The sequence below is a fragment of the Delphinapterus leucas genome, chromosome 13, assembly GCF_059928025.1.
Source record: "Delphinapterus leucas isolate spDelLeu-1000000601 "Yukka" chromosome 13, BTC_Dleu_Yukka2, whole genome shotgun sequence".
NCBI lineage: Eukaryota > Metazoa > Chordata > Mammalia > Artiodactyla > Monodontidae > Delphinapterus > Delphinapterus leucas.
The window spans coordinates 81405299-81430637 of record NC_143141.1 but is presented as its reverse complement, the minus strand read 5'-3'; the positions used below and the strand labels follow the sequence as shown (position 1 = coordinate 81430637).

The following is a 25339-nucleotide window of genomic DNA, read 5'->3' as shown; positions in this document are numbered from 1 at the left end:
TATTTCTTAAATAACTCTAAACTGTTTTTAAAGGGGAATCATATTGCTTTAAAGCTTCCTTTTCCCTGTAGTTCCCTCATTCAGGATCACGGTCTCTAGATGAATAACATGAACCACTTTCTTAAAGAGGCCAGATGCTGATTTCCTCCACACCATTGGAAATCATGTCAGGAAGTAAAACACACGCTTAAATAGACGTCTTCAGAGAGCCTTACCGCACCAGGTGTGTAGGGGTTTAGCGAGAAAATGACAGTCAACTAGAGCTTCTAAATAAAATGACACACTGTTCCCTTAGGTCCTTTTGTGTAAGCAATTCAGTTTCCCAAATATTTTGGGCATGCAGTTTGGGTTCTTCCCAGCATTTTGCAGGCGAAATATAGATCTCTAGACTCTTACCTTATGTTACTGTTTCTCAGGTTCTTACATTTACCAACGTAAAGTTACCCATCAAATACCCGATTAACTAAATGGCTGTCTCCAACGCTGCCTGCTCAGATCAGAGCTGCTGTACGTCTCCCCACCAGCCGTCCATCGCTCTCCTCCACAGCCGCCCCGCATCTTCCCTAGCTCCGTGAATGACATCACCACTCGTGCGGTTTTTCAGGCCCCAGACCCCAGGCCAATGATCCTTGATTCCTCTCACAGCTCCACAGTACAGCTGACCCTTGAACAGTACAGATTCAAACTGTGCGGGTGCACTTACAGGCGGATTTTTTTCAATAGTAAGTATTACAGTGCTACCCCATCCACAGATGCACAAGGGAGACAGGAGGAACCGCGTGGATGGAGGGCCAACTATAAATTAAACTCGGACTTTAGACTGCCCCATACCTCTGTGTTGTTCAAGGGTCAACTGTATTCTCATCAGCAAGTCTCACTGCCTCTGGACTTCGAATCTGAACGCTTCTATCTCGACCACTCTGGTCCGAGTCTCCATGACCTCTGACCTGGATCACTGCAAAAGCCTCTAATCCTAACCTATTCACACAGCAGCCAGAGGGATTCTTTGAAAATGAAAAAAAAAAAAAAGACAAATGTGATTAGTTTTAATAAAACAACATTTAAGTAATATTGTTACTCATACTGATCATCGACACCACAGATTCAGGCATTGCATTCTTCTGAAGTATTTTCCAAATTTTCCCTTCTCCCTTGCTCCCATTCCCTGGTGCCTTTTTTGTGTGTGTGTGTGTGGTACGCGGGCCTCTCACTGCTGTGGCCTCTCCCGTTGCGGAGCACAGGCTCCGGACGCGCAGGCTCAGCGGCCATGGCTCAGGGGCCCAGCCGCTCCACGACATGTGGGATCTTCTCGCACTGGGGCACGGACCCGCGTCCCCTGCATCGGCAGGTGGACTCTCAACCACTGCACCACCAGGGAAGCCCCACATTTGTCATTTTTAAGAACGATTTTAATCATGTCTAACCCAAAGTTATGAAAAGGTAGGATTTAAAGGTCCAAGGAAGCATTTCTTCCCCAGGATTTCACGACTCAGTTCAGTCATTCCTGCCCTGCTGATAAAACCAGGGGTGGAAGAGTCATCTCTATGAAGTATTCAAGTCACTATTCATGAAGAGGCTTGATTCTGTCAATTATAATATCTTCCCCAATTCACAAAAGGATGACTTTAACTACAGGTAAATTTAAAGTTTTATTTTTAGAAGTTACACATATTTCAAAAAAGCAATTTCTTTTTATTCTAATTAATATTACCATTAATTAGAATATTAATTGAAAATATTTTCACTTACGATAGTTGAAACCCAAACTTTGTGAGGCCAAAGCAATGAATAACCTTCAACTCAACAAGAGATGCCTGGATACCTGAGGATTCTACTTCCCATTCTGTATTAAGAAACACAACATTAAAAAACTACCACAAAATTTCAGACACTGAAATCGTTTAGCGAATAAAAGTGTATGCATTTGGTATATTCTACTTCATTTTTTTTATTTGAAAAAGCACATGTATGTTAAAATAGTTTTGATACAAATGAATTATAAATGTACCTTTAAAAAAATCAGACTTTGTATTGTTAGTGGAGGATGTTTAAAACATGCGGCACACATTTTCTCTCTCTGTAAATTCTTAGATTAGAAAAGCACAGTTTCTGGACTTCTCATTTACCAATGGATCTCAATTTAAGATTAAATTAGACTCTCTCCCCTCACCAAAAACAAAATCCAGTTTTTCTCAGTAACTACAGAAGTGTCGCTGCTTTTAAAATACTGTCTTTTTCTTAAAATACTTCATTTCAATTTCACAAATATTTATTGCTAGCAATATAGGGAATTCTTCTTGTTGGTATTCACGTCTTTCTAAAAAGGTTAGCACTAATCCTAGTATCAAACATAGAGAATGCAAGCAGGAGTTCTACTCATGTTTTCTTTTAAAAAAAGTTCATAAATACCATTGCTTACAACAGGCTATATTTTATCATTCTAAGGAGCACACTTTTTAACAACTCTAAGATCAGGGTGTGTCTTATAAACTGACATCAGCTCCCTATCAGCAGCTGGGCCTTTGGCTCCCAGCTACTTCTCTGCTCCAGGGGGAGCTGTCCTCTGCCCCAATTTCCCCAGCCCTCTCCTCAGCCTGGTCTGCACAGTCCCTCTGGCCTGTGTCCTCTCTCGGCTGAGCCAGAGCTTGAGACGCTTTGGACTGCAAACTGCGGGACTTTAAAGCAAGCAAGCAATCACGCTGCAGGTCAGGACGCACCAGTGGGTCATAACCCAGTTCCGACACAGGCTGGACACTTAGTAGGGTGGATGATGGTTAAGGGACTCAGAGAAAGGCACCGTGTCAGGACTGGCAGTGCTTTAGTAAAGCTCCGAGAACGTGCCTTAACAGAGAGCATCTTAAATGTGATGAAACACAATAATTAAAACTACCGTCCCAATCTGAAATTGTATCTCTAGGGTTAAAAATGACCTGTGCAGGGATTGTGACCAAAGTTCCTACAGTCCTGTGTAGGTCCCTCCTCATTAATAAGCACAAAACAGACAATGAATCTATTGTAAACTGGTCCCTGTTCACAGCCCGCCTGGGCGCTGCCCCACCCCCTGCAATGAGAATAATGTAATATTCTGGAAAAGCAAAACTAAATATAACCGGGTGATCAAATCTTTATTTTAATTCTTACAAAATACTATAGAAATGAACCCAAACTAAACAGATATGTACATGTACATATGTACAAAATTTTAAACTTCTGAAAAAGAATCTATAAAAGTAGATGGTTAAAATGAAAAACAAACAAACTTAAAAAGATTTAAAACCAGTACTATGAAGTTGATTTTCTCAAAGCAAAGTAATTATAATTTTAAATTGCGGGCTGTGGCCGGTCTTCTAGGCTTATTGTGTCAGATACATGAGTGAGTCTCCACCGCAGAATGTCTTCAGTTTCATTTTATTTCCCATAGTCCCGGGCGTCTCCCCTTACACGTCTTTCAACATGAGGGTGTGGCACAGTCAGCCACAGTAAATCAACCCCGGTCTTCTTCTTCTCCTTGAGACACAGGTCGGAAAGGCAACGTAGTTTGTCCTCTTTCAGGGTCAGACATTCGAAGAATTCTGATCAGTTTACTTGCTGGAAGTGAACTAGAGGAGGCAAAATTAATTATTCCAATTTCCAAGAAAATTTTTTCATAAAAAAAAAAAATTCTAATTCTACCTCATGAAAATATAAGTCTAAATGGCTGCTAATGGGGGGGTATGTCTGATATCTGGAATTCTAGGAGAAATATAACTTGCAATAGGGAAATAAATTTTCATTTTTAAAAATTAACTTCCTGCTAAATGCCATGGGTTTTCAGTTTGGAAGAAAAAGAAAATGAAGGAGATTTACGTATCAACTATCTCTAACTCTTACTCTTCTTGTCACCTGAATATTTCCAGTCATAAACTTGAGTACCCATACGATCGAGTGACCACTTTAGAGAAAGAATATCAACGTTTAAGTGACACAGAGCCTGACACCATGGAGGTACCTAATAAATGCTGACTGACAGCAGAGCAGCGTTGTCCATTTAGGAAGACTGCTACTTCTCAGTCAACAGGAAAAGAATCAAGACTAGGGAAATCATGAATCGCTTCTCCAGTCGAAGCAGAATTACTAAAATTACTTTATATTAGTTGGGTCATGATAACCACAGAAGAGCAGATTCAAAATAGAAATATTAACAAGTCAATAATCATACTCAGTTAAACTGCCTCTGTTAATGGGAGATAACACAAACAAAACTTTAAATATCTAATACGGGAAAACTACATTCGATCTCCGGAACTAGGTTAGGGGTTCATTTTTCTTTTGACTGGTCATTTATGCATTTGCATTTTAAAATTGAGAATATAAAAGATTTCTCACCCCTTTTTATATACTTGATATATATATATATATATATATATATATATAATTCGTGGAAGAGTTTTAAAAAGTTACCTCATGCTTTGAGGGGTAAGCAGGATAAACTGTCTGAAGCGCTGGGAATCTGCCATCTTGAGGATCATATCCACCGCAATTCTCCGGTTAACCATATCCTGGAGAACAGAGGCAGAGGTCAGAGTTGCTGCTGTGTCAGTCATGTTCCTGTGAAAGGAGCATTCTACTGGTTGTTATGAACCCCTGGATTTTTATCCAAGGATCATCCACTATCTTATCTATGATGCCAAGCAATTCATACATACCGTGAAAGATAGTGTCTAAAATTATTAGGGGAAAATAACTGAATAACACGTATCTTCCAGGAATTCCTATAGTCAAAGTATAGCCCCTTGCCTCAAATATACTTAACAATTAAAATAATCAGAAAATAGCCAAAAGATACAACTAGATGTTGCAGAGTGAATCTAATTTCTACAGTAATATTTAATTACTCAAGAGAATAGTATCAAAGATGACCAGTTTCAAGCTTACTAAGTCTCTCACGTTTTCCCTCAATGATTAAGGTGTTCTAAAAGCTCTGTCCCCATCACCTTCTACCAATTTGTACAATGTGAATCAATTTGAATTTACAGACTAATTTCTCAGCTGAATCTTTAAAATAAGTTAAACAGCACATCCATGTATAGGGAAAAAATGCTTGGTTATAACAGGTTTTGACTACAGGAATTAAACTGTGTGCTTACATTTTCTGAGTTAAATAACAGACAAAACAAAAATCAAAGTACCTCTCTCCTCCCTTGAAAACTCCTGAAATTTGAAAACACAGACAAATGAAACCGCGTGGGGCCGTACCGTACAGCGTGGCGGTTTAGAACCTGGGCTCTGGAGACCGACAGGGGCCCTGCACTCCAGCTACACTGCTCAGTGGCTCTTACTCTATAAATTCTTCCATCAGGCATATCCCTAAAGTAATCTAACTTAACGTTAACAGAAGTGACCGGAGCTTGCCCAAAGTGAAAACTGTCCTTTCAAAACAATGCCTTGGGGAAGCCCATCATTTAATAACAAAGCTGCCAAGGCACCAAGAAATATTTATTCATTTCCACTGGATTGGTTCTCAGAACTTGGGTACATTTTTCTGAATAATTTCAATGAGGCAAAATGTCATTCTGACTAAGAACCTGTAAGTTTCTGAAAGAGAAAGAAATTGTCCAGAATTAAATTTGACTTATAAGATGGGTGATAAGTCTACATAACAGCATTTTGGACAAAACTATTATATGGAAAGAGCAATCATCTTCTATGATTTGTGAATCAGCTTTGAAGCCAAATCTCAGAGGAATTTCTAACTAATCTTCAGCAGTGACAGCACAGAAAAGAAAAACCACTGAAGGATTATACAGCACTTACAAATGTGAATTCTGATTTGTAAATAAGCCTTTTCTAAATCCTAATTATGGGCTGGGCATTAGGAGTTAGAAATATGATTAAGACAGAGTTGACAACTTCAAAATTGAAAATTTGGTGGGTGATTCAGACATGAAAATAGGGGATTGCAATAGAATGCAAAATATATATAATAATAAAATGTGTATAATATATAATATTAGATACTACAAAATATAAAAGTAATATAATTGCACGAGTGGATTGATGTCAGGTGGTGTTGAGGGAGCTCTGAGAAGTCCCTAATCCTGCCTGGCAGGGTGGTGGTCATGGAGGCTACATAAAGGGGACATCTGAACCGAGTCCTGAAAGATGAGTCGGAGTGTGACATACAACGAAGAAGAGCACAACGGGCAGAGGCGCAGAGTCTGGAAAATCACAAACAGCTTAGTCCAGTTGAAAAAGTCAGTGGCTACCGTATCATGAAGGGTTTCAAAGTCACCCTTCGGAATTAAACCAAAGATTTTCAAGCAAGTGAGTGACTACAATTAGATTTATTTTAGAACTATAAACCTGGCAAGACAGTGAAGGAGGAACTGAGAAGGGGCAGGATTAAAGTCTGAGAGTGTGGACAGGAAGCGATGACAACATGCGAGAGGCGAGGACAGGAGAGGTAACAGGAAGGAGCAGAGGGCGGGGACCAGGGAGATACTTGAAAAGAGAAGAGACAGGGGTCAGACTTCATGTGTAACGAGGAAAGAAGAATCACAGATAAATCACTGGTTTTGCAGTTAGGTGTTGGGTTGGAAATGGCAATTTGCAACTAATCAAGGAAAAGAATTCAGGAAAAGGAAGGCTTGGAGGAGAAAAATTCAGACTCAGACACGCTGAGTTTGAGATGTGGGTTGTTCACTAGATGGTCTCACAGGTAGTCGAGCACACGGGTCCAGAGAACAAGAGAGATGTCAGAATGGGATGCTTAGCTTTGGGAGGGATCCAAACGTAGACAGCAGCCTGTGGGACTGTGTGTGTGTGGGCTGGGGGTAGGTAGAACATGATATCCAGGAAAATTAATACCACTATGAAAAACAAAGAAGACCTCAAACATTTAAGGGCACCCGAATTAGGGGAGGCAGACTGGCACACGAAGAACGAAGAGGAGGTAAGAAGACACAGTTTAAGAGATGGAAGGTCAGTCTGTGGTGCCACATACTTCACCAAATTAAAGTTCTTATGATTTTTGCTAAACAAGCTCTGCTGGAGGATTGTCGTCTAAACCCGGATTACAGTAGATTTAGTAAAGAAGGAGGCATGAAGCAGTAAAGAGAATGATTAACAGCTGATTTGGGAGGCCCTACTGTGCGCCCGCACCACAGTGAGCACATTACAGACAGGACCTCACTGGAGCCTCGCTCTAACCCTACAAGGTAGGAAAGGGTAATAATCTATTCCATAGATGAAGAAACTGAGGCCCAAAGAGGATAGATATCTTGCCCAAAGTCAGCTGGGGAACTGGTGAGAGAGGTAGGTCTCAATCTTCGGTTTTTTAACTTCGAAGTCCAGTGTCCTCGCTCCCTCCTGTTACACACACTGCTGTTTTGAAAAGTGTGGCTGTGCAGGAAGGGAGAGAGAACAGTGGCGAGAGTCAGGGAAAGCAAATGTGGGGAACTGCTTATAATTATGTGTACAAACGGAAGATGGAAGCAAACTGGGGAAAAGGCTGCAAATCCAGGACAGGGTCCCTGCCAGTGTGGTATGTTAGCAAGGGCGAGAACTGGAATTCTTTGGTTCTTCTCTATCACTTATCACAGACAAAACTATCAGAGCAGGATCTTTTCTGTTATGGGTAAAACTAAAGAGTGAATTGCTTCCTTTCAAAATACACATTTCAAACAACCAAAAAATTAGAGAATTTAAAAGTCAACACTACCATGTAGACATCAAACTCATCCAGGCATCTGAAAGGAGATTCAGCAATGGACCACAGAGAAAGAATGAAGCAAACTGTGGAAAAAGAACGTTCACCGCCAGATAAGGCCTTCATGTCATTGAAAGCGGCTTTGTTTCCCTCTCCAGGCTGAACCTTGAATGAGTTGACAAAAAACAAAGTATAGGAAAAAAACAGATTAATTTCTTTACAAAAAAGATTGGCTACCATTAGAAAGGATGAGTTTATAGTAAAAAAGAAGATTAAAAAAAATCATTTAGTGACTTGGAAACGAAATCTATTCTATTCAAAATATTTTAGAGTAAAACAGTGAGCTGTGTAACGGTGGTTTCTGTTTTATTGTGAGAGAATCAAACTGAAAACAGTTTCTCGCCATAACCAGATCTAACATACCGAAAGTCCAAAGGCTTAATAATAAAAGTACCAACATTAGTCCAGTTTTGTTTTTGCATGTAGATATCCAGTTTTCCCAACATGATTTATCAGAGACTATCCTTTCCCCATTGTATATTCTTGGCTCCTTTGTCAAATATTAGTTGGCCAGATATGCCTGGGTTTATTTCTGGGCTCTCTATTCTGTTCCATTGGTCATGTGTCTATTTTTATGCCAATAGCATACTGTTTTGATTGCTATAGCTTTGCAACATAGCTTCAAATCAGGAAATGTGATGCCTCCAGCTTGTTCTTTTTTCTCAAGATTGCTTTAGCTATTAGGGGTCTTTTGTGGTTCCATACAAATTTTAGGATTGTTTTTTCTTTTTGTGAACAATGCCTTTGGAATCTCGATAGCGACTGCACTGAATCTATAGATAGCTTTGGATAGTATGGACATTTTAACAATATTAATTCTTCTGATTCATGTACAAGGGTTATCTTTCCATTTATTTGTGTCTTCTTCAATTTCTTTTAACAATGTCTTAGTAGTTTTCAGTGTATAGATCTTTCACTTCCTTGGTTAAATTTCCTAAGTAGTTTATTGTTTTTGATGCTATTGTAAATGGGATTGTTTTCTTTATTTCCTTTTGTCAAACACTTTAAGTGCCAAGTTAATCTCTTGTTACTTGAATTCTAGTGACATCTAGTGGTTAAACTGCTTTCAAAGTAATTACTGAATGTCAAAAGGACACAGGACCAACTTAAAGAGGCTCACACTGGCCAAAGAGTAACAGCAGCAATCAATTGAAATACATAACTCTCTTTTAAAAGTTTCTCTTAGTAAGTGTTCATGGGAACAATATAAAAGTAATTAGCGAGATAACATTTTCATATAATTTCCTAAGAAGACAGTATAAGTAACATTTGAAGGAACTCGATTTCATTTTAAGAGAATTCCAGATATACATATATGCACTCAAGTTGAAAAAACAGAGCACCAACCAGTTTTATCATATGTGTTTTAACAGATATACAGCTTCACGTATTTTCCAAAACACTATTTGAAAAGTTATTTGGTTCTCAAGTGAGCATTCACTTATATTTTAATCTTCTAAGGGTTATAAAAAATTCTGAATTTAAACATACACTGAAATTTTATATTTATCATCTGAAGTCTGAATTCTCTATGAAAATCCAAACACAAAAACAACATTAACATAAGCAGTAAAAAGCCAAACCAAACCAAACCAAACACACACACACACACACACACACACACACACACACACACACACCCCAGAACAGTAAGAACTAAGAAACAGGATGCAGTCTTTTGCTCCCAAACTGCATCTTGTATCATTCTAATGAATTAAGCCCCAGATAAATTACGGAGATCTAAATTTTATCCCTGGCCTATTAGTAAACCTATCATGGCACTTCTTCTTATTTGTAAAATGAAGACGAGAAAACTTGAAGATTCTTAAAGCAATAATAGTCTGTTGAATAACAGGAATGATAATGTCAGAAAATCTAGTTTCAGTTGTCTTGAACAGCTATGGCTCTGGGGATAAATTATCCAAACACCTAATATTTTCTTTTACTAGAGTATAATTTTTACTAGAGTATAATTTTTACTAGAGTATAACTTATATACAGTAAAGAACACAAAGCTTAAGTGTTTAGCTCAAATAATTCTGACACATACGTACACATATACACGCACACCTGGGTAACCACTACTCAGATCAAGACAGGACATTTCTAGCATCTCAGCAGATTCCCTGTGTCCTCTCCCGTCAACTACCAACCCCTAAAAGGTAACCACTATTTTGACTTTAATTACTGTAGATAAATTTTACTGGTTTTTGAAGAGTTCTGAAAAGAGGAATTGCTTTAATAGACCCTGCAAGACAGGTTTCTAAATTAGTTCTACCAAATTATACTCCCACTAGCAAGGTATAAGCGTTCTAAGTCCACAACCTCACCCACACAAGGTATTATCAGTCTTGTTCATTTTAGTCACAATAATAGGAGTGGGATAGTAACTTATTATGGTATAAACTTGTATTTCTCTGATGACTAGCGATACTGAGCACTTTTTCATGTGCCTATTCACCACTTGGCGAATTAATGACTTTTAACTGTTTTTAAATGTATTGCCATTCTTTTTCTCAATTATTATTATTCTTAAAAATTTTTAGATGGGTTCTTAGTTGCATATCTGTATGGCAAATTATTACTTATTCTAAGTATTAAAATGGAAGTATAAAATTTATGGCAACTAAGAATAGTACACAAATATTTGAAAAGTTTGACCCAATTATTTAGCGAGTAGCTGCTTTTGACCTCCTGACTCACTTTTTTTTCTTTTTTTTTTTTGCGGTACGCGGGCCCCTCACTGTTGTGGCCTCTCCCGTTGCGGAGCACAGGCTCCAGATACACAGGCTCAGCGGCCATGGCTCACGGGCCCAGCCGCTCCGCGGCATGTGGGATCTTCCCGGACCAGGGCACGAACCCGTGTCCCCTGCATCAGCAGGAGGACTCTCAACCACTGCGCCGCCAGGGAAGCCCCTGACTACACTATTTTTAATGCTATATCCCACACTCCTCCTTTAATGCATGTGACTGTGATAGAATCCAGACACACAGACTCCATAATTTGAAAGTGGTGGCTTCCTTTATACAAAAGAGGCTAGATCTAGGGATACCTTCCAAAATAAGTAGCACAAAGACAATTACATGGGGTCGAACATTCTTTGAGTAATTCTTTTCTGGCTTCCTATAGTGGGGCCAGAGAATACAGACTTTCTATAATGTCCCACGTAATTTAAAATGCTATATGAATTTTAAAAAGGAACCAGTGGAGTTTAAAGAGAAGGTAAATATTTATCACTGAAAATAAAACTCCTAATTATCACCATAAGAAAATAATGTGGCTGTCTGGGGGAAAAAATAAAAAGCTAAAGTAATGGCTTTAGTCAGTAAAATCAATTTAATTTTCAACACTTTGGCAAAGACTATCTTTAACGTCAAAGTAAGTTATTTTGTTTTCCAATGACAACAGATCAAAATATCATCAAAAGAAATGAAGCAGCTAATTCTCTTAATGACTAACATGCGAAGAGTTAAGATACTTACAGATATAGTAAGAGTTTCATTCTTGTGGTCAAAATTCATTTTTCCACAATAGGCCCGCTGAGATAGTAAGTTGTCAAAGTACAATTTGCATCGTAAAGTCAAACACCTTGAAAAAAGAAATTGGGCATATTAAAAAGATTACAGAGATACAGAACTGTATATTCAGCATGATCTTTACACCAGCATGTAAGGCCAGATGAAAACATGCCAAGATGTTAACACTGGTGCCCATTTAATAGGTAAAATTTTAGATGATTTTTGCCTGTGTCTTTATATTTCGTTCATGTCTCCACATTTTTACCACTTCATTTCCTTTTATAATAAACAAACATCTATAAAATGAATAAAGATGTCATCCCATATATAATGAAGCCCATTATATTACAGTCAGTCCATATGAATGTATCAATCATGCAACTAATTTATATATCACCCTAATACAGAAGACATGAATCTTGTCCTTGAGAGGATTAAACTCTAGTAGTGTTAAGATAATGGTAAACTGCCTATTCATTTGCCTGTCTCCTCCTAACTTTACAGTAGCAAAAAGGGCAAAGGCAATCTCTTAATCATGTTGTACCTGTAATACCTTACGCACTGTCTAGCACAACGTGAACTTCACTTATTTGTCATATGGCATTCTGCTGTAAGAAAGAGCTTTCCCTTCTTCCTCATTTATTTACTTACCACCTTTCTATTTATAAGGACGCAGTCACAGATTCTTATTTTATTCATTGGGTTGTCATCCATTACTGTTCTTATTTATTCTGGTCTTCAAATTGTCCAGATTTTGCCAGTGGAGCCCCTTCAAGCTGCCTATGTCCTTTTATCATGACTCCACATTTTGGGGGGGCACTTCCTTACTTTCTGGCATAGCAAGAGGCTCATCTATACCTTCCCTGCTCTGCTCCGGTATCATCAGCCATTTCTCAAAGGAGCCTTGGTTCCTTTTGTTGCGGAATGGTATTCAGAAAATAAGATCTAGTTGACAGGTGACTGGCTATTTTTCTTGACATCTTTGCTCCTTAATGAGTCTAAGGCTCCTTTCTTCAGAATAACTATCGTTTTATTCTTTTCCCTCCCAATTCCCTTCCTAAACTGTATTAAATCTCCACATTTGAAAATACTGATAGTCTGAGTTTTCTTTTGCTGCCACAACTATTGCTAGCTGGTTTTCAGAATTTTCTGTTAACTTTTCTTTCTTTCAATACTGATACGTATTCTTCAATTGCTTCCACTCATGGGATGACTAAAAGAGACTGTCCTCATAAAATGGCAAGGTTCTCCAGTGTAAAGAGATAAACAATTTAAAAAATTTGACCATTTTTATTGTCCTCCCAAGATTGGATAAACAATATAAAACATGTCAGTGGTGAAGAAACCTATCAAGATAGAAAACTAAATAAGACCAATACCTTTACAGAAAATATTCTAAAATTTTCTGAATAACAATATGAGAACGAACCCTACTGCTTCTGGAAAAGACACAGTAATAGGCATTAGATTTACTCTTCTGCGTGAAACAACTAGAAAACTGGACAAAATCTATGAAACAAGAGTTTTTGGACTCTGAACATCAGACATCGCAGACAATTCCAGTCAAAAGAATCTCTGAAAGATGGGAAACAAACAAATTGAGCCCTGTGAACGCCCCAAGTTACTTTTATGTTGAGAGTAAAGGGGAGTGGAAACCCAAGCAGAGTCCAGAAGTCTTTCTGTTTAGGGGTCTGGGGCGGTCAAGGCACCTCCGGTTCACGAAGCAGCACAGAGAGAGCTCCAGAGGACCACAGAGGCGGGTGGGAGAGCCTCAGGCTGAGCACCTTCCTCCTCAGTGTCCGTGTGAGGATACTGCCCGAGGCTGGTGAGAGGAACACCCAACAGAACCAGAAACAACCCTCGAGGTCACCCAGAGCCAGGAGTAGTTCATATTCCCAAAGGCATGAATGGAATAACCTCACAACATATCAACAGAGGACCCAGAAGAACACAGCTGCACAGGTAGGAAAAAAATCAGTCCTTCACCAAAGCCTGCTCTGGTCCCACCTAACAAAACTGCAAGGCAGCCTCAAAAGGATAAAATTAAAAACTCTTTAAGTCAAGTCCTAATAACATGCATATAAAACTGAAATACACATTTCAAGAACTAAGCTATAGTTTAGTTAAGGAATATGGTCAAACATGCAAAGCCCGTTTCTCATTATGGCTTTATTTGAATTTCCCCATACGTACTAGAGCTAAATTTAAAAAAAAATTCTATAGTCTTAAGATTATAGTTTTTGGTATAAGTACAGTTAAAACGCATGTTACTGAGGGAATATCATGGGGAAAATAGAGGTTAGGTGGAAAGACTAGGGCTGTCTTGGATCCAAGTATATCAAAGGGCAACCCTACCCTATAAACTGTCCTTTATTTCTGTTGCTTGTGATTTTAGCTGAGGTTAACTTATCTCTGTCAATCTGCACATTTCTGGGTATATTAATGACATCCAGTTTTGCTGATCCTGTATTCATTCATTCAACCAATATATATCAAGTTTCTACTATATTTCAGGCACAGTGGTAGGTACTGGGGATACAGCAGCAAACAAAACATAGATTCTGCATCCATGGAGCTACACCATTCTAGGAGATCATGGTAAACAACTGAGAAACTGCCTTAACATGTCCCATCAAAACTTGTATGCCTTAAGAACATGCAATGTCCAAGAGTGAAACAGTCTGTTAACAGAACCAATGAGCTTCCAAATGACCCATCTGAGCATAGACTGAACAGCCATCTATGAGTTATCCAGTAAAGCATACCTAATGCAGTTTAAGTTTAAAAAGCTCACTATAAAAGTCCCTTCAAATCCAGGATCCCAAGCACTACCACCATTTCTTTTCTGAATAAATCATGCAAGTTCTTTTAATTTTATTATTTATAAGCGAGAATGTGAAAACGAAGAAAAAACAAACATGTACAATATGTGGTAATTTTTTTTAATACACTTACCTTCTAAATTGTTGATACGTTTTATATCTATGGGTCATTATTTCTTCCAGTAATTTAATAAACCTTTTTAAAGTCCTTACTTTGTTATCCAGATCAAGATAGGTTTCTCTTGCTTCTTGATATTGCCTATTTTATGAAAAAAATGTTAAGTAAATAAATGCCATTCAACGAAACATAAAGTAAAATCTCAAATATATTTAATAGGAAGAACAGGGAGTGCAGGGAGTGCTGAGAGGGCCCAGCAGTAGCAGGTTTCATAAATCTCCAGACAAATACACTGCCAGAATGCGAGCGTGCTGCCCCGACTGGGGAGAGCTGTTAGCAGGGCTGGGCAGAAACAAAGTGCAAGCCCTAGAGAAGGCAGAGAAGGTAAGTGAAGAAAAGTGCCCAAGTGGGGCCCAGAGTGGCAGATCGTAAGAGAATACCAGCAAATACAGATCTTCTAGCAAGGAAGGGATCACACCAGAAGGCAAGAAATGTTCCCCTTAGTGACACATGCCAGTGCAGGAACAGAAGAACACAGGTTGGGCATTAGGATCCCCCTAGCCCCAGCCTGAACAAGACAAGGTCAAAGAGGCCGCGAAGACACGGCTTCTCAGAGTGCTACTGTGGAGGTAACAGCTCATTGCCGTAGAGAGGGAGAGAAAGATCCTGACAAAGGATGAAGGGCGAACCCTGGCCAAGGTTCTCAGTCATCCATCCCATCCTCCTTCAAATGTCCAGTCCCAGAGAATCCAACCAATTAAAAAATGAATAACAAAAAAAGCACAAACAAAGCACACATACAAAGATATTTATGGGGGGAAAAAAAGCGCTGGGAAAGAGCAGCAAAACTCTCTCTACAGACAAAGAAAACTTATTACAACAATGTTGTCACAAAGCAGATTAAAACCGTAATTGAACACGATAAATTAAAACAGAGGAAAACAAAACAAGACACAAGTGCTACCAGGAAGGAACACCTCAAAGCAGAAATGAAAGAACTGAAGGAAAAGATAAATCAAGGAATTCAAAGCTAACAGACAGGTAAACAACAACAGGTTACAAACAGACAAGAGGAGGAGAAGCATGAACTTGCAGAACCCAAGGTGGGACAAGGGAGTGTAGACAAAAAGCAAAAAAAACAAAGACATGAGACAAAATGAGATGATGCATAGGAACAAACAGACAACACAGAAAACATCAACAGACAGATGAGAAATGAGAAAAACAAACAAAACAGGAAAAAACCCCACATAAAATGGTTAGACAAAATAACTAGAGAAGAAAAAGTACATGCAACATATGTATAACTGAAGACCTCTAAAAAGAACACTAGACAACAGAAAATACTTAAAAGCAAAATACCAGAAAACTTTTAACAAGTAAGACTTAAATCTATATATTTAAAAAAAAAGCACTGTGTATACCAAGGAAAGGATCACAGAATTTGACATTCTGGATAAGTTATAGAACTTAACAGATGAGCATCATAAACACAGATACTCAGGAGAATGAGGATTTTATACTAGGCTAAACTCTTATCTTTCAAACTCAAAAGCTAGAGACAAAGTTTTGAACTTGCAAAAATACAAAAAATATTACTCCTATGGCCATTCTTAAGGAAAAAATTAGAGGACCAGTAACTTTTCAAATGGCTAAACAGCCATTTGGAAAAAGATAAAATACATTCCTCACATCAAAAATATTCACAGAAAAAGAAATATAAACGGTCCTTAAGACATGAAAAGATGTTAACCACATTTAATAGAAGTGAAATGCAAATTAAAATTACACTGAGGTGTATATATATATATATATATATATATATATATATATATATAGGAAATCTATCAGCAAAAAGAATCTACAATAATCACACATTGTTTAGGCTGTGGGGAAACAAGCACTCATTGCTGATAGGAGTGAAAAAAAAGTACAATCCCTAGAAAGGGGACTCTGCCAGAGTGGGGTTTATCCTTTTAAAAAAACAAAAACAAAAACCCCGAATTTATACAAAATAATGCATGTATAAAATTATTTGTTGTGTACCACCATTTATAATAGCAAAAAATCAAGTTAAAACTCAACTGTCCATCAGTAGGAGATGACTAAATACTGTGAAACATAAAAACACAATGAGAAAATGCCTATGTACTGATATGGAAAGATCTACAAAATATAGCATTAAATCAAAGAAAGCAACCTAAAACAGCTTAGTGTACTACTTTTTGTATCTGCAAGGATGAAAACACATACTCATATCATCTTGCCTTTGCATATAGAAACACTGAAAGCATATTTAATAAATTAATTTAATAAAATAAAAGTGAAAAAATTCATTGTCTGCCCTTTCACATTATATTTTTAAAACATGTAAGGTATTACCTATTTTAAAGAAAAACTTCTGTTACTATTTTTGTTTCTTTCCCTTTTTCCCCAAAGTTTGTGAAAACAGAATTGAGATCACTCCTGTTCCCTTGCCTTTTTTAATATGAAAAATTCTTCATAAAGTTTAATAGCTATAATTTTCTACTGTAATTCAATCATTATCATCCAGTTATACAAGATTTCTAATGTTTTAGTGTTATACAAACTACTATGTATAAAATAAATAAGTTACAGGAATATATTGTACAGCACAGGGAATGTAGCCAATATTTTATAATAACTATAAAGGGACTACAATCTATAAAAATTCTGAATCACCATGTTGTACACCTGAAATATAATATTGTAAATCAACCATATCTCAACTAAAAAAAATACTAATGCTGCAATAAACATCCAAGTACAAATTGTTTTTTTCATTTTGGATTATAACAACAAAATTACTTGGCCAAATTGAAATTTTTAAAGGTGTTTAACATAAACTACCTTAAAACTTTTCAGAAAGACTAATAACAATAACATCTAACATATTATGTATCCTATACATTGTTTATTATGGGTTATCTCATTTAATCTTCATTACAACTCTATAAGGTAAGTACTATAATTATACCCATTTTATAGATGAAAAATTTGAGGTTCAGAGCGATTAGATAACTTTCCAAAGTCAGTTTAGTAGGTAACAGAATTGCAATTCAAACTGAGGTACTCTTGCTTCAGAACCCATGCTCTAACTAAACTAGAGCTTCCATTTTCACAAGTAATATAAAAATATCCATTTCACTGAAATCTCACTGACATAAAATATGTGTTCTTTTCATCTTGATATATATGAAAAAGGCTTCTAATTGTTTTGCATTTCTTTGATTACTTCTGAAGCTGAATATCCTCAGGTCTATATGAATCTTACAGGTATAAAAATGGCAACTATGTTAAATGTCATTCTGTAATGAGTTCTGTAATAATTCCGAAGGAAAAATGCTTACTATTAATAATACATGTACGAAAGGCTAGTTTAGCTATAACTATATGCCATAGCAACACTTTACCCAAATTTAAGATTGATATATAAATGTTATTTTTTGTCTCACTATTATATATCTATGGATAATATCATAAAGTAGAAAAGCGAGCAATCACTTACCTCATTATTTCCTCTCGATCTCCATGACTAGCATGTTCTGCCTGTATCTTTTGTCTTAATCTATTAATTTCTTTGTCTAGAATTGATGCAGATTTTTTTACTTCTATCCGCTCTGGGCAGATTTGTCTTGCTTGTGACATTTTCTCCTAAGATAACAGATGTTTAACTTTAAAACTCTTCTTTGATATAACAATTCACTGTACTACTTGTGCCAAAGTATGCAAAATAGAACTCTGAACTTATGTTTAAGAAATGTATCTTAATTACGTTTAATATCATTATTGTTCTAAGCTTTATACTGAGAATACGGTCCAGAGTTGTCATAATCTTCAAGAGAAAATTACATTGGTGTACACACTTTAATAATTTGTAAGAGCTCCATAACTTCCTAGTGAAACAAATTTCAAGTAGCAGTTATGAAAGGTTTGGCACCCAGGGCGCTGAGGTCAGACATAGCATTCTGTGTGTTTTAGGATGGATTCTGAACATCAAGTAGTACTGAAAACACAAAGACCTTCGTGTTTGTAACATATTAAACATAGTATTTATATTCACGACATTTGTAGTACAGTAAGTTTTAAACAAGTAGGGAAATGAATTACAGAGTTTAAATCATTTTCCTAAGACATGTAAAAGCAAAGCTGGAATTCATCTCTTCTAGGTTAAACCACAGTTGCCCTCAACTTACTCTCCTCTAAAAACAGGGCTACTGCTTTCAGTTGTCAACAAAGGTTATCTAGTAAGTGGGAGCTGAACTGCAACCCAGCTCACACCCAAATTACTCAGAGGCAGGGGAGCATTTTTCTGACATAAAGCTGTATGCACTTGCCAAGCTGGGCATTTAAGGAACTATTTCAGTGGAGGGCGTGCCATTTTCCAAATCACTCAGTGACACTACATGGGGCTGTGGCAGTGCTGCCTAAAGTCCTCTTCATGTTGATCTAAGAAGTCCCCACACTCTGAGAGTTCCTCAGTCTTTTCCTCTGTTGATTCACTGAAACAGCTGTTACTTCATACAAAACAGATAGTCATCGGACAACATGCCTATGTTTGGAAAACATGACATTAGGAAAAAACACTTTAATAATCATGACTAAGGGTGTAAACAAAACATTAAAAAAAATGATGGATAACCTCTAGTTCTTTTTCTTTCATATCTAATTCTCGTTTCTTTTTATTTAAAGTATCCAAGTGTTCTTTTTGCTTGTCTTCATAATGCTGTTTCCCTCGTTTTTGGTTATCCACTTCGGAATCAGCAAGGTTTAATTCATCCTGTTTAAATAAAACCAAAATAATCTATAAAGATTGCTTTAAAAAATTATCAGCATAGGCATAAACTAATTGACAACTCAGTAAAGTGGACAGGATTATGCTGCTTTAAGAGGCAAGTGTTATTAAGTTCATATCCATATGTTTCTGAAGAGAAGTGAAGAGTTTCCCAAATTGAGAAGTCACATTATCATATTAAAGTTCTTGTATGAAGTCTCCATACCTTATGGTGCTCTCAACTTTATTTTGGTAAACAAGGCAGTTTCCTGGGAAGCTACGGTAGCCTGAAAAGACTTAAAACAATGCAAGTGTTGTATATTACAGAGGTACCTGACAGAGGAAACCCAGTTTTAAAAAAAGGTGAATTGGGGTGGAGGAGGAAAAGATGTGAAGAAATTTAACACTGACTTATTTGGTCATCATTTCTGGAGGTGTAACCTCATAATTTTGAGAACAAAATATAATTGTAAAGAAGCTATCCCAAGTTCACTTTAAAGGGAAACAGTAGTAAACTATAAGGTAAAGATGCATATTGGAACGCACAGCAACCACTGGGAAAAAAACAAAAAAACAAAAATTGTAGCTAAACAAACTAGTAGAGGAAATTTTAAAAAGGAACACTAAAAATTACTTGGCTAATCCCAAAAGAAAGAAATAAAGAGAAGAAATACAAACAAGAACAAATAACAGCTAACCATTACTTTTAAGATGAAATATCAACTGCTTTTTTTTTTTTTTTTTTTTTTGCGGTACGTGGGCCTGTCACTGTTGTGGCCTCTCCCATTGCGGAGCACAGGCTCCCGGACGCGCAGGCTCAGCGGCCATGGCTCACGGTCCCAGCCACTCCGCAGCATGTGGGATCTTCCCGCACCAGGGCACAAACCCGTGTCCCCTGCATCGGCAGGCGGACTCTCAACCACTGCGCCACCAGGGAAGCCCAAGTGCTTTCTTTTTAAGATTAAGTACAAGCCAAGGACATGCAGTCCCATTGCTTCTATTTAACATTTATTGGAGGTCCTGGATGGTTCAATTAAAATAAGAAAAGGAAATAAAAAGTTATACAGATTGGACAGGAAGAATCAAACTGTATTTAAAAGAGAGATGACTGTGTATAAAGAAATTCCAAAGAAAAAGTTTTTAAATTAATAAGTGAGTTTAGAAAGGTCACTGGATACTAGGCCAATACAAAAATCAGTAATATTTCTACATAGGAGGAATAATTGAAAAATGCATTAAAAATCTACAACATTTACTATAGTACGAGGCACTTAACCAAGAGAAATGAAACCCTATCATACAAAAACCTACACTTAAAAGTTTAGAGCAGCTTTATTCATAAGCACCAAAACTGAAACCATCCAAATGTTCTTTAATAGGTACATGAATAAGCAAGCTGTGGTACATCCATACAGTGGAATTATTACTCAGTAATAAAAAAGGAATAAGCTATTAATCAGATAATGATAACATGAGTAAGTCTCAAATACGCCATGCTAAATGAAAGAAGCCAGACTCAAAAGGTTACATATTATGATTCCACTTACGTGATATTATGTAAAAGGCAAAACCACAGTGATAAAGAGCAGATCGGTGATGCCAGAGATTAAGGGCGGGGGAGGTTTGGCTACGAAGGAGCCCTGTAAGGGAATTTCGGAGGGGGGTGGGGGGAGGGATAATAGAACTGTTCTGTATCTTGATTGTGGTGTTGCGTACACAACTTTATGCATTTATCAAAACTCCTAAGTTTTGACACAAAAAAGAGTAAATTTTACCCTATTTAAATTAAAAGATGATTTTTTTTTTTTTTTTTTTGCGGTATGCGGGCCTCTCACTGCTGCGGCCTCTCCCGTTGCGGAGCACAGGCTCCGGACGCGCAGGCTCAGTGGCCATGGCTCACGGGCTCAGCCGCTCCGTGGTATGTGGGATCTTCCCGGACCGGGGCACGAAGCAGTGTCCCCTGCATCGGCAGGTGGACTCTCAACCACTGCGCCACCAGGGAAGCCCAAAAGATGCTTTATTAAAAGTGCTATATTTAAAATAATATAGATGAAAGAGAAGATCAAGAGCTCTGGAAAAATCCATCACTCAACTCTTCTAATTACTGAAAATACAGCTCTAATCACCGTAAAGATGCCAACGCTGAAGACACATGAGAAAGGTTAAAAAAATTAATTCATGAAATGTAAATGGAAACAAAGCAGTATTTCTAAATGTTAAATATATCACTTTGTACCTGTGATTTTGTGTTCATGTATAATTAAATTAGTAGACCTAACGTCAAGTACACATTTTGATTATTTTGCCTAATAATTTCACATATGAATGGCGACTAAAATACATTTTCCTTTGTTACTGGATTTTTCCCTTGTTATGGGCATCTGCCTTCTATTTGAGTACATGCAGTAAACAAATGTCTTTAAAGAAGGCATAGCCTGGTGAAAAGATTTTATTTAGAAGATGATATATATATATATATATATATATATATATATATATATATATATACACATAGCCACCAACTGCAGCAGCTTTCTCAAATACTGATATACAGATTGACTTCTTTATCATCAATTTGGATGTTTTAAAAAATATACAGATTTCCAAACTCCACCTTTGGAGATTCTGTTTTAGTAGGTTGAGAATCCCTGAATCTCAATTTTTAAAATGGCTCTTGATTTAATAACCATCAAATTAAATTTCAGTCAGTCTGTTTTTTGAGCCTAGTACTGGACATACATGCTATGATGATCATGTTCACCCTCAAGAATCACAGTTATAAGGAAAAAGAAACGAACACAAAACAAAACAACAGCATCAAGGAAGACAGAATATTTGGAGATATCCCGAAAAGAAAAAGAACATGTGAAGTATCTAAAAATTGCAAGTATTTACCTCATATAAAAGAACAGATTTAGGCTATTTGCTGACCTAAGAATACAATTTACTGCATCTTGTTCGTACTGCTAAAAATAACTATCACTCAAGGTAGACACTTAATAATATACAGCTTTTATAGCAGAGTTCTATTAAAAATAAAAACTTTGTTATATGGAGTATGGAGATACTCTGTTTCTTTACTTTGAGGAGAATAAAAGAAAATGGGTGCAATGTATATAGTAGGAGATACTACAGTTAGAAATTGCAATACCTTATGAAACAGAATGGTTAAACACTAAATTTTCTAATCATTTTTGGTAGAAACTTTCAAAATATGTCCACATTTGCTTTAGGGAACCAAATCAGCTTTCTAGAGCCAAAGGGGTCAATTATATCAGGGCAGATTTGTGTTGCTTAATCTTTTCTCCTAGCAACTTTAGAAAGGGAAAGACTTGACTTATAAAATAGGATGAAAAAGGATTTAATGTTCTTTTCTCCACGTTTATCATGGCTTTTGACTTGTCCTTATATATTTAATAAATTTATATCATAGGTACCATCAAATTTAAAACTAAAAAGGAACCAAGAGAGTATTTCTTTTAATTTCATGTTGTTGACGGTGAAACAGAGACTTAGAGATATTAAACACCAGTTAGTGACACTCATCCTGGTTTTGGGGTGAGGACCAGGTTGGATTAGATCTAAAATTAATCCTGATGTAGCCCTAAAAAGTTCAGCCTTTAAAAAGATAGGCTGAGATGCTAGAAGGGACAGAATCATTGAAAAATTTTATTCTCTTTGATGCCTAAATAACCAATTTTAGCTACCTGACAACATTGGATAAATTGCTACAGTATGTATTATAGCCACTTGCTTCATATAACTCTACATCAATTATGAGGTTTTAAAAAGCTATAGATCATTAGATCTTGGAATTTTCAAAAGCATGGTCAGCCTCAATCCAAATAAACACTTATTATCTCTATCAGAAACTGAGAGGCCCTCCTACTCCAAAATGCAGACCATCATTTTTGATGTAGGTCATGCTCCCTGTACAAAAAATTTAATTTGTGACTAAAGCATTACGTTTACAGTGTAAATCAAAATAAACTGTTCAAAGGGAGAAAAATACTGAAATCTTATGCGAAGATTTCAATGACTACATACTTGAACAGAGTATTCCACTCCTCACCACTCCTCTGACACAAAATGAACAAACATCCTGATAGCAAACACATTACATTTAGAAGCTGCTAATATATCACAAAGACAGTTTCTGAGGAATTGAATTCTTTTGTTAGCCAAATATTCTTGGTCCTGTTGTTACCTATTGGGATGGCTATTGGGATGTGATATTGCAAAGGAAAACCCTCTTGGCTACTGGCTGACTGCATGCAGGTTTACTGAAGGACTCGTCTAGCTTTCACTTATTTGCAACCAAGGCAAAGAACTAAAGAGCAAGAATTCTTACTGCCTTCTGCCCATATTTTCCGCTCTTGAACTTATCTACACACTCCCAATTCCAGGAGTTGCGTTAGCCTACACGTCCCTAAAAGAACAGAACACAGCTTATCCTTCATTTTTTGTTTTTAATTTTAAGCTATCTGGGACAATTCGGGTGCTAATTATTTCTTTTCCTATATTGTTTTAGCATACTTTATCACTTTGATTTTAAGTTTCCCTGCTCAATCCTTCACCCATTTAAAATTTTCTTTTATCTCATCTTTATTTTAACTTCACTGCTCTAATTTCTGAGTTTTGAATTCTCTCTCTCCTATTCCTGACAATTTTCATACTTATTTTATCTCTTCTTATTCTATTTTGTTTTAAAAACTAATTTTGTCTTCTTTTTTATCTTGGACTTTTTGTGTTTTTAATTCTAATTTCCTGTAGTAACTACTATTTGTCTTTTCCAATAGTATCCTTAATACTTTTTTCCTTCCTCAAACTTTATTATTAAAATTTTATATTCTTTTTAATCAGTAATTTATCAGTCTATTTCCCCATTTTTTATTCTTATCTCAAATAGAAAAAAAGTAAACCACCTTGCATTACAATAGCAGGCAGGAATCACAGCTCTATGGAAAGCAGCTATAGAGAGGCCACCGCAAACAGAGGAAAGTTGTTTCTGCTCGGCTCCTCCTCTGACTTCCTTTAATAAATTATGTTTTCTAAAATTGACAATGGAGACAATTACAGTAAAGTTCATATGCATGCAAATTCTTTAAAATTTTTAAAATATCTAAATACATTTTGATTCAAAGGGGTAATTTTCCTGCAAAAAAAGGGGGTTATATTGTCAATAAACCTTTCTCCTCTTAAAACATACTATTAAATCTTCTCAATGTCTTATAAATAAAATTTGAGGTTTCGAGAATAATTGAGTTATTCATAAAAATGAGAATGATAATAAGCTACTTGACAACAAAGCTATTAAACATGGTGAAATTTACAGAATTTAATTGTTAAATAACTTTATTTCCCTAATTTAGTTCCAAAAAGTATGTGCTTTAAAAAAAAAAAAAAGCCGATTGAATTCTAGCTGGAATATAATGCAGATATGTTAATAAATGGGAATTGGGTAGCATTTTATTTCAAGCTGGCTTTTGTATCAACTAATTCTTCAGCTATTGAGGAAAAGTGGGACAAGAGAACAGATAAGCACAGAAACAGTATGGACAGATAAGATGTCCTGCCTCTAGTTCTGAAAGAAGAAAAAATCTCACAAAATAAAAAGGTAACAAAAGCTGTAATCTTCTGGGGGGTCAGAAATTTGGCAATTTATTCTCCTTAAAGGTGTGAGCAGAGTGTTTAATTCTAATTGATCTAATGACGAAAAGCTGGTTTACAGCCCAGTTTTATACAGCTACATTTACATTTAGCCATAAATTCTGTTGAGGTAATATCTAGCTGGTATACTGTGTATATAAAACTGAAACATAAAAAATATATATAGTAGAGTAACAATAATACATACCTTAAGTGGATCTGCTAGCTCTGATAGCTGATTAATTTTCTGTTTAATTGCATCATACTTGTTTTCCGCTTCTATTTTCAGACTTTTAAAATGTTCCATATTCTCTTTTTGTTGTTCCATGTTCTTCTCAACCATTTTCATTTTGATTTTATTTTCTTGAGCTTCGTCTTCCTGGCAACATTTACAGAGCATATAGAATTAATTAAAACACTTTTAAGTAATCAAATAGAAAAACAGTACAAACAATTCTAGAAGAGAAGAAACTATAGGCTACAAGTAAATCAGATTAAAGACAAATACAAAGAACAAATTATGATATTTTCATACTCTTAATGGTAAATTAGGAGGTAGAAGAAATAGGTTCAAAAATAGAAAAGGATTACATTTAGAAGACAAACTACATTGTGCTTGAGGTCATAATCAAAAGGGGTAACTTTTATTCTATCTACTCACTTTTTCTTTCAAAATATAATGTATATAA

General features: G+C 36.4%; 1 protein-coding gene across 2 annotated transcripts in view; it reads right to left on the bottom strand.

Moving 5' to 3' along the window:
- Nucleotides 1-3108: 3108 nt before the first annotated feature.
- SMC6 (structural maintenance of chromosomes 6) overlaps nucleotides 3109-25339 on the bottom strand; it is a 73757-nt gene continuing 51526 nt past the window's right edge. For both annotated transcript variants that reach the window (XM_022554110.3, XM_022554109.2), the window contains 8 exons: nucleotides 24859-25029; nucleotides 18870-19007; nucleotides 17736-17881; nucleotides 14222-14347; nucleotides 11231-11336; nucleotides 7700-7852; nucleotides 4441-4538; nucleotides 3109-3599 (listed from right to left, as the gene is read on the bottom strand). In XM_022554110.3, the coding sequence (XP_022409818.1) occupies nucleotides 3485-3599; nucleotides 4441-4538; nucleotides 7700-7852; nucleotides 11231-11336; nucleotides 14222-14347; nucleotides 17736-17881; nucleotides 18870-19007; nucleotides 24859-25029 (1053 nt within the window). In that variant the 3' untranslated portion in view covers nucleotides 3109-3484. The remainder of the gene's footprint in view (nucleotides 3600-4440; nucleotides 4539-7699; nucleotides 7853-11230; nucleotides 11337-14221; nucleotides 14348-17735; nucleotides 17882-18869; nucleotides 19008-24858; nucleotides 25030-25339) is intronic.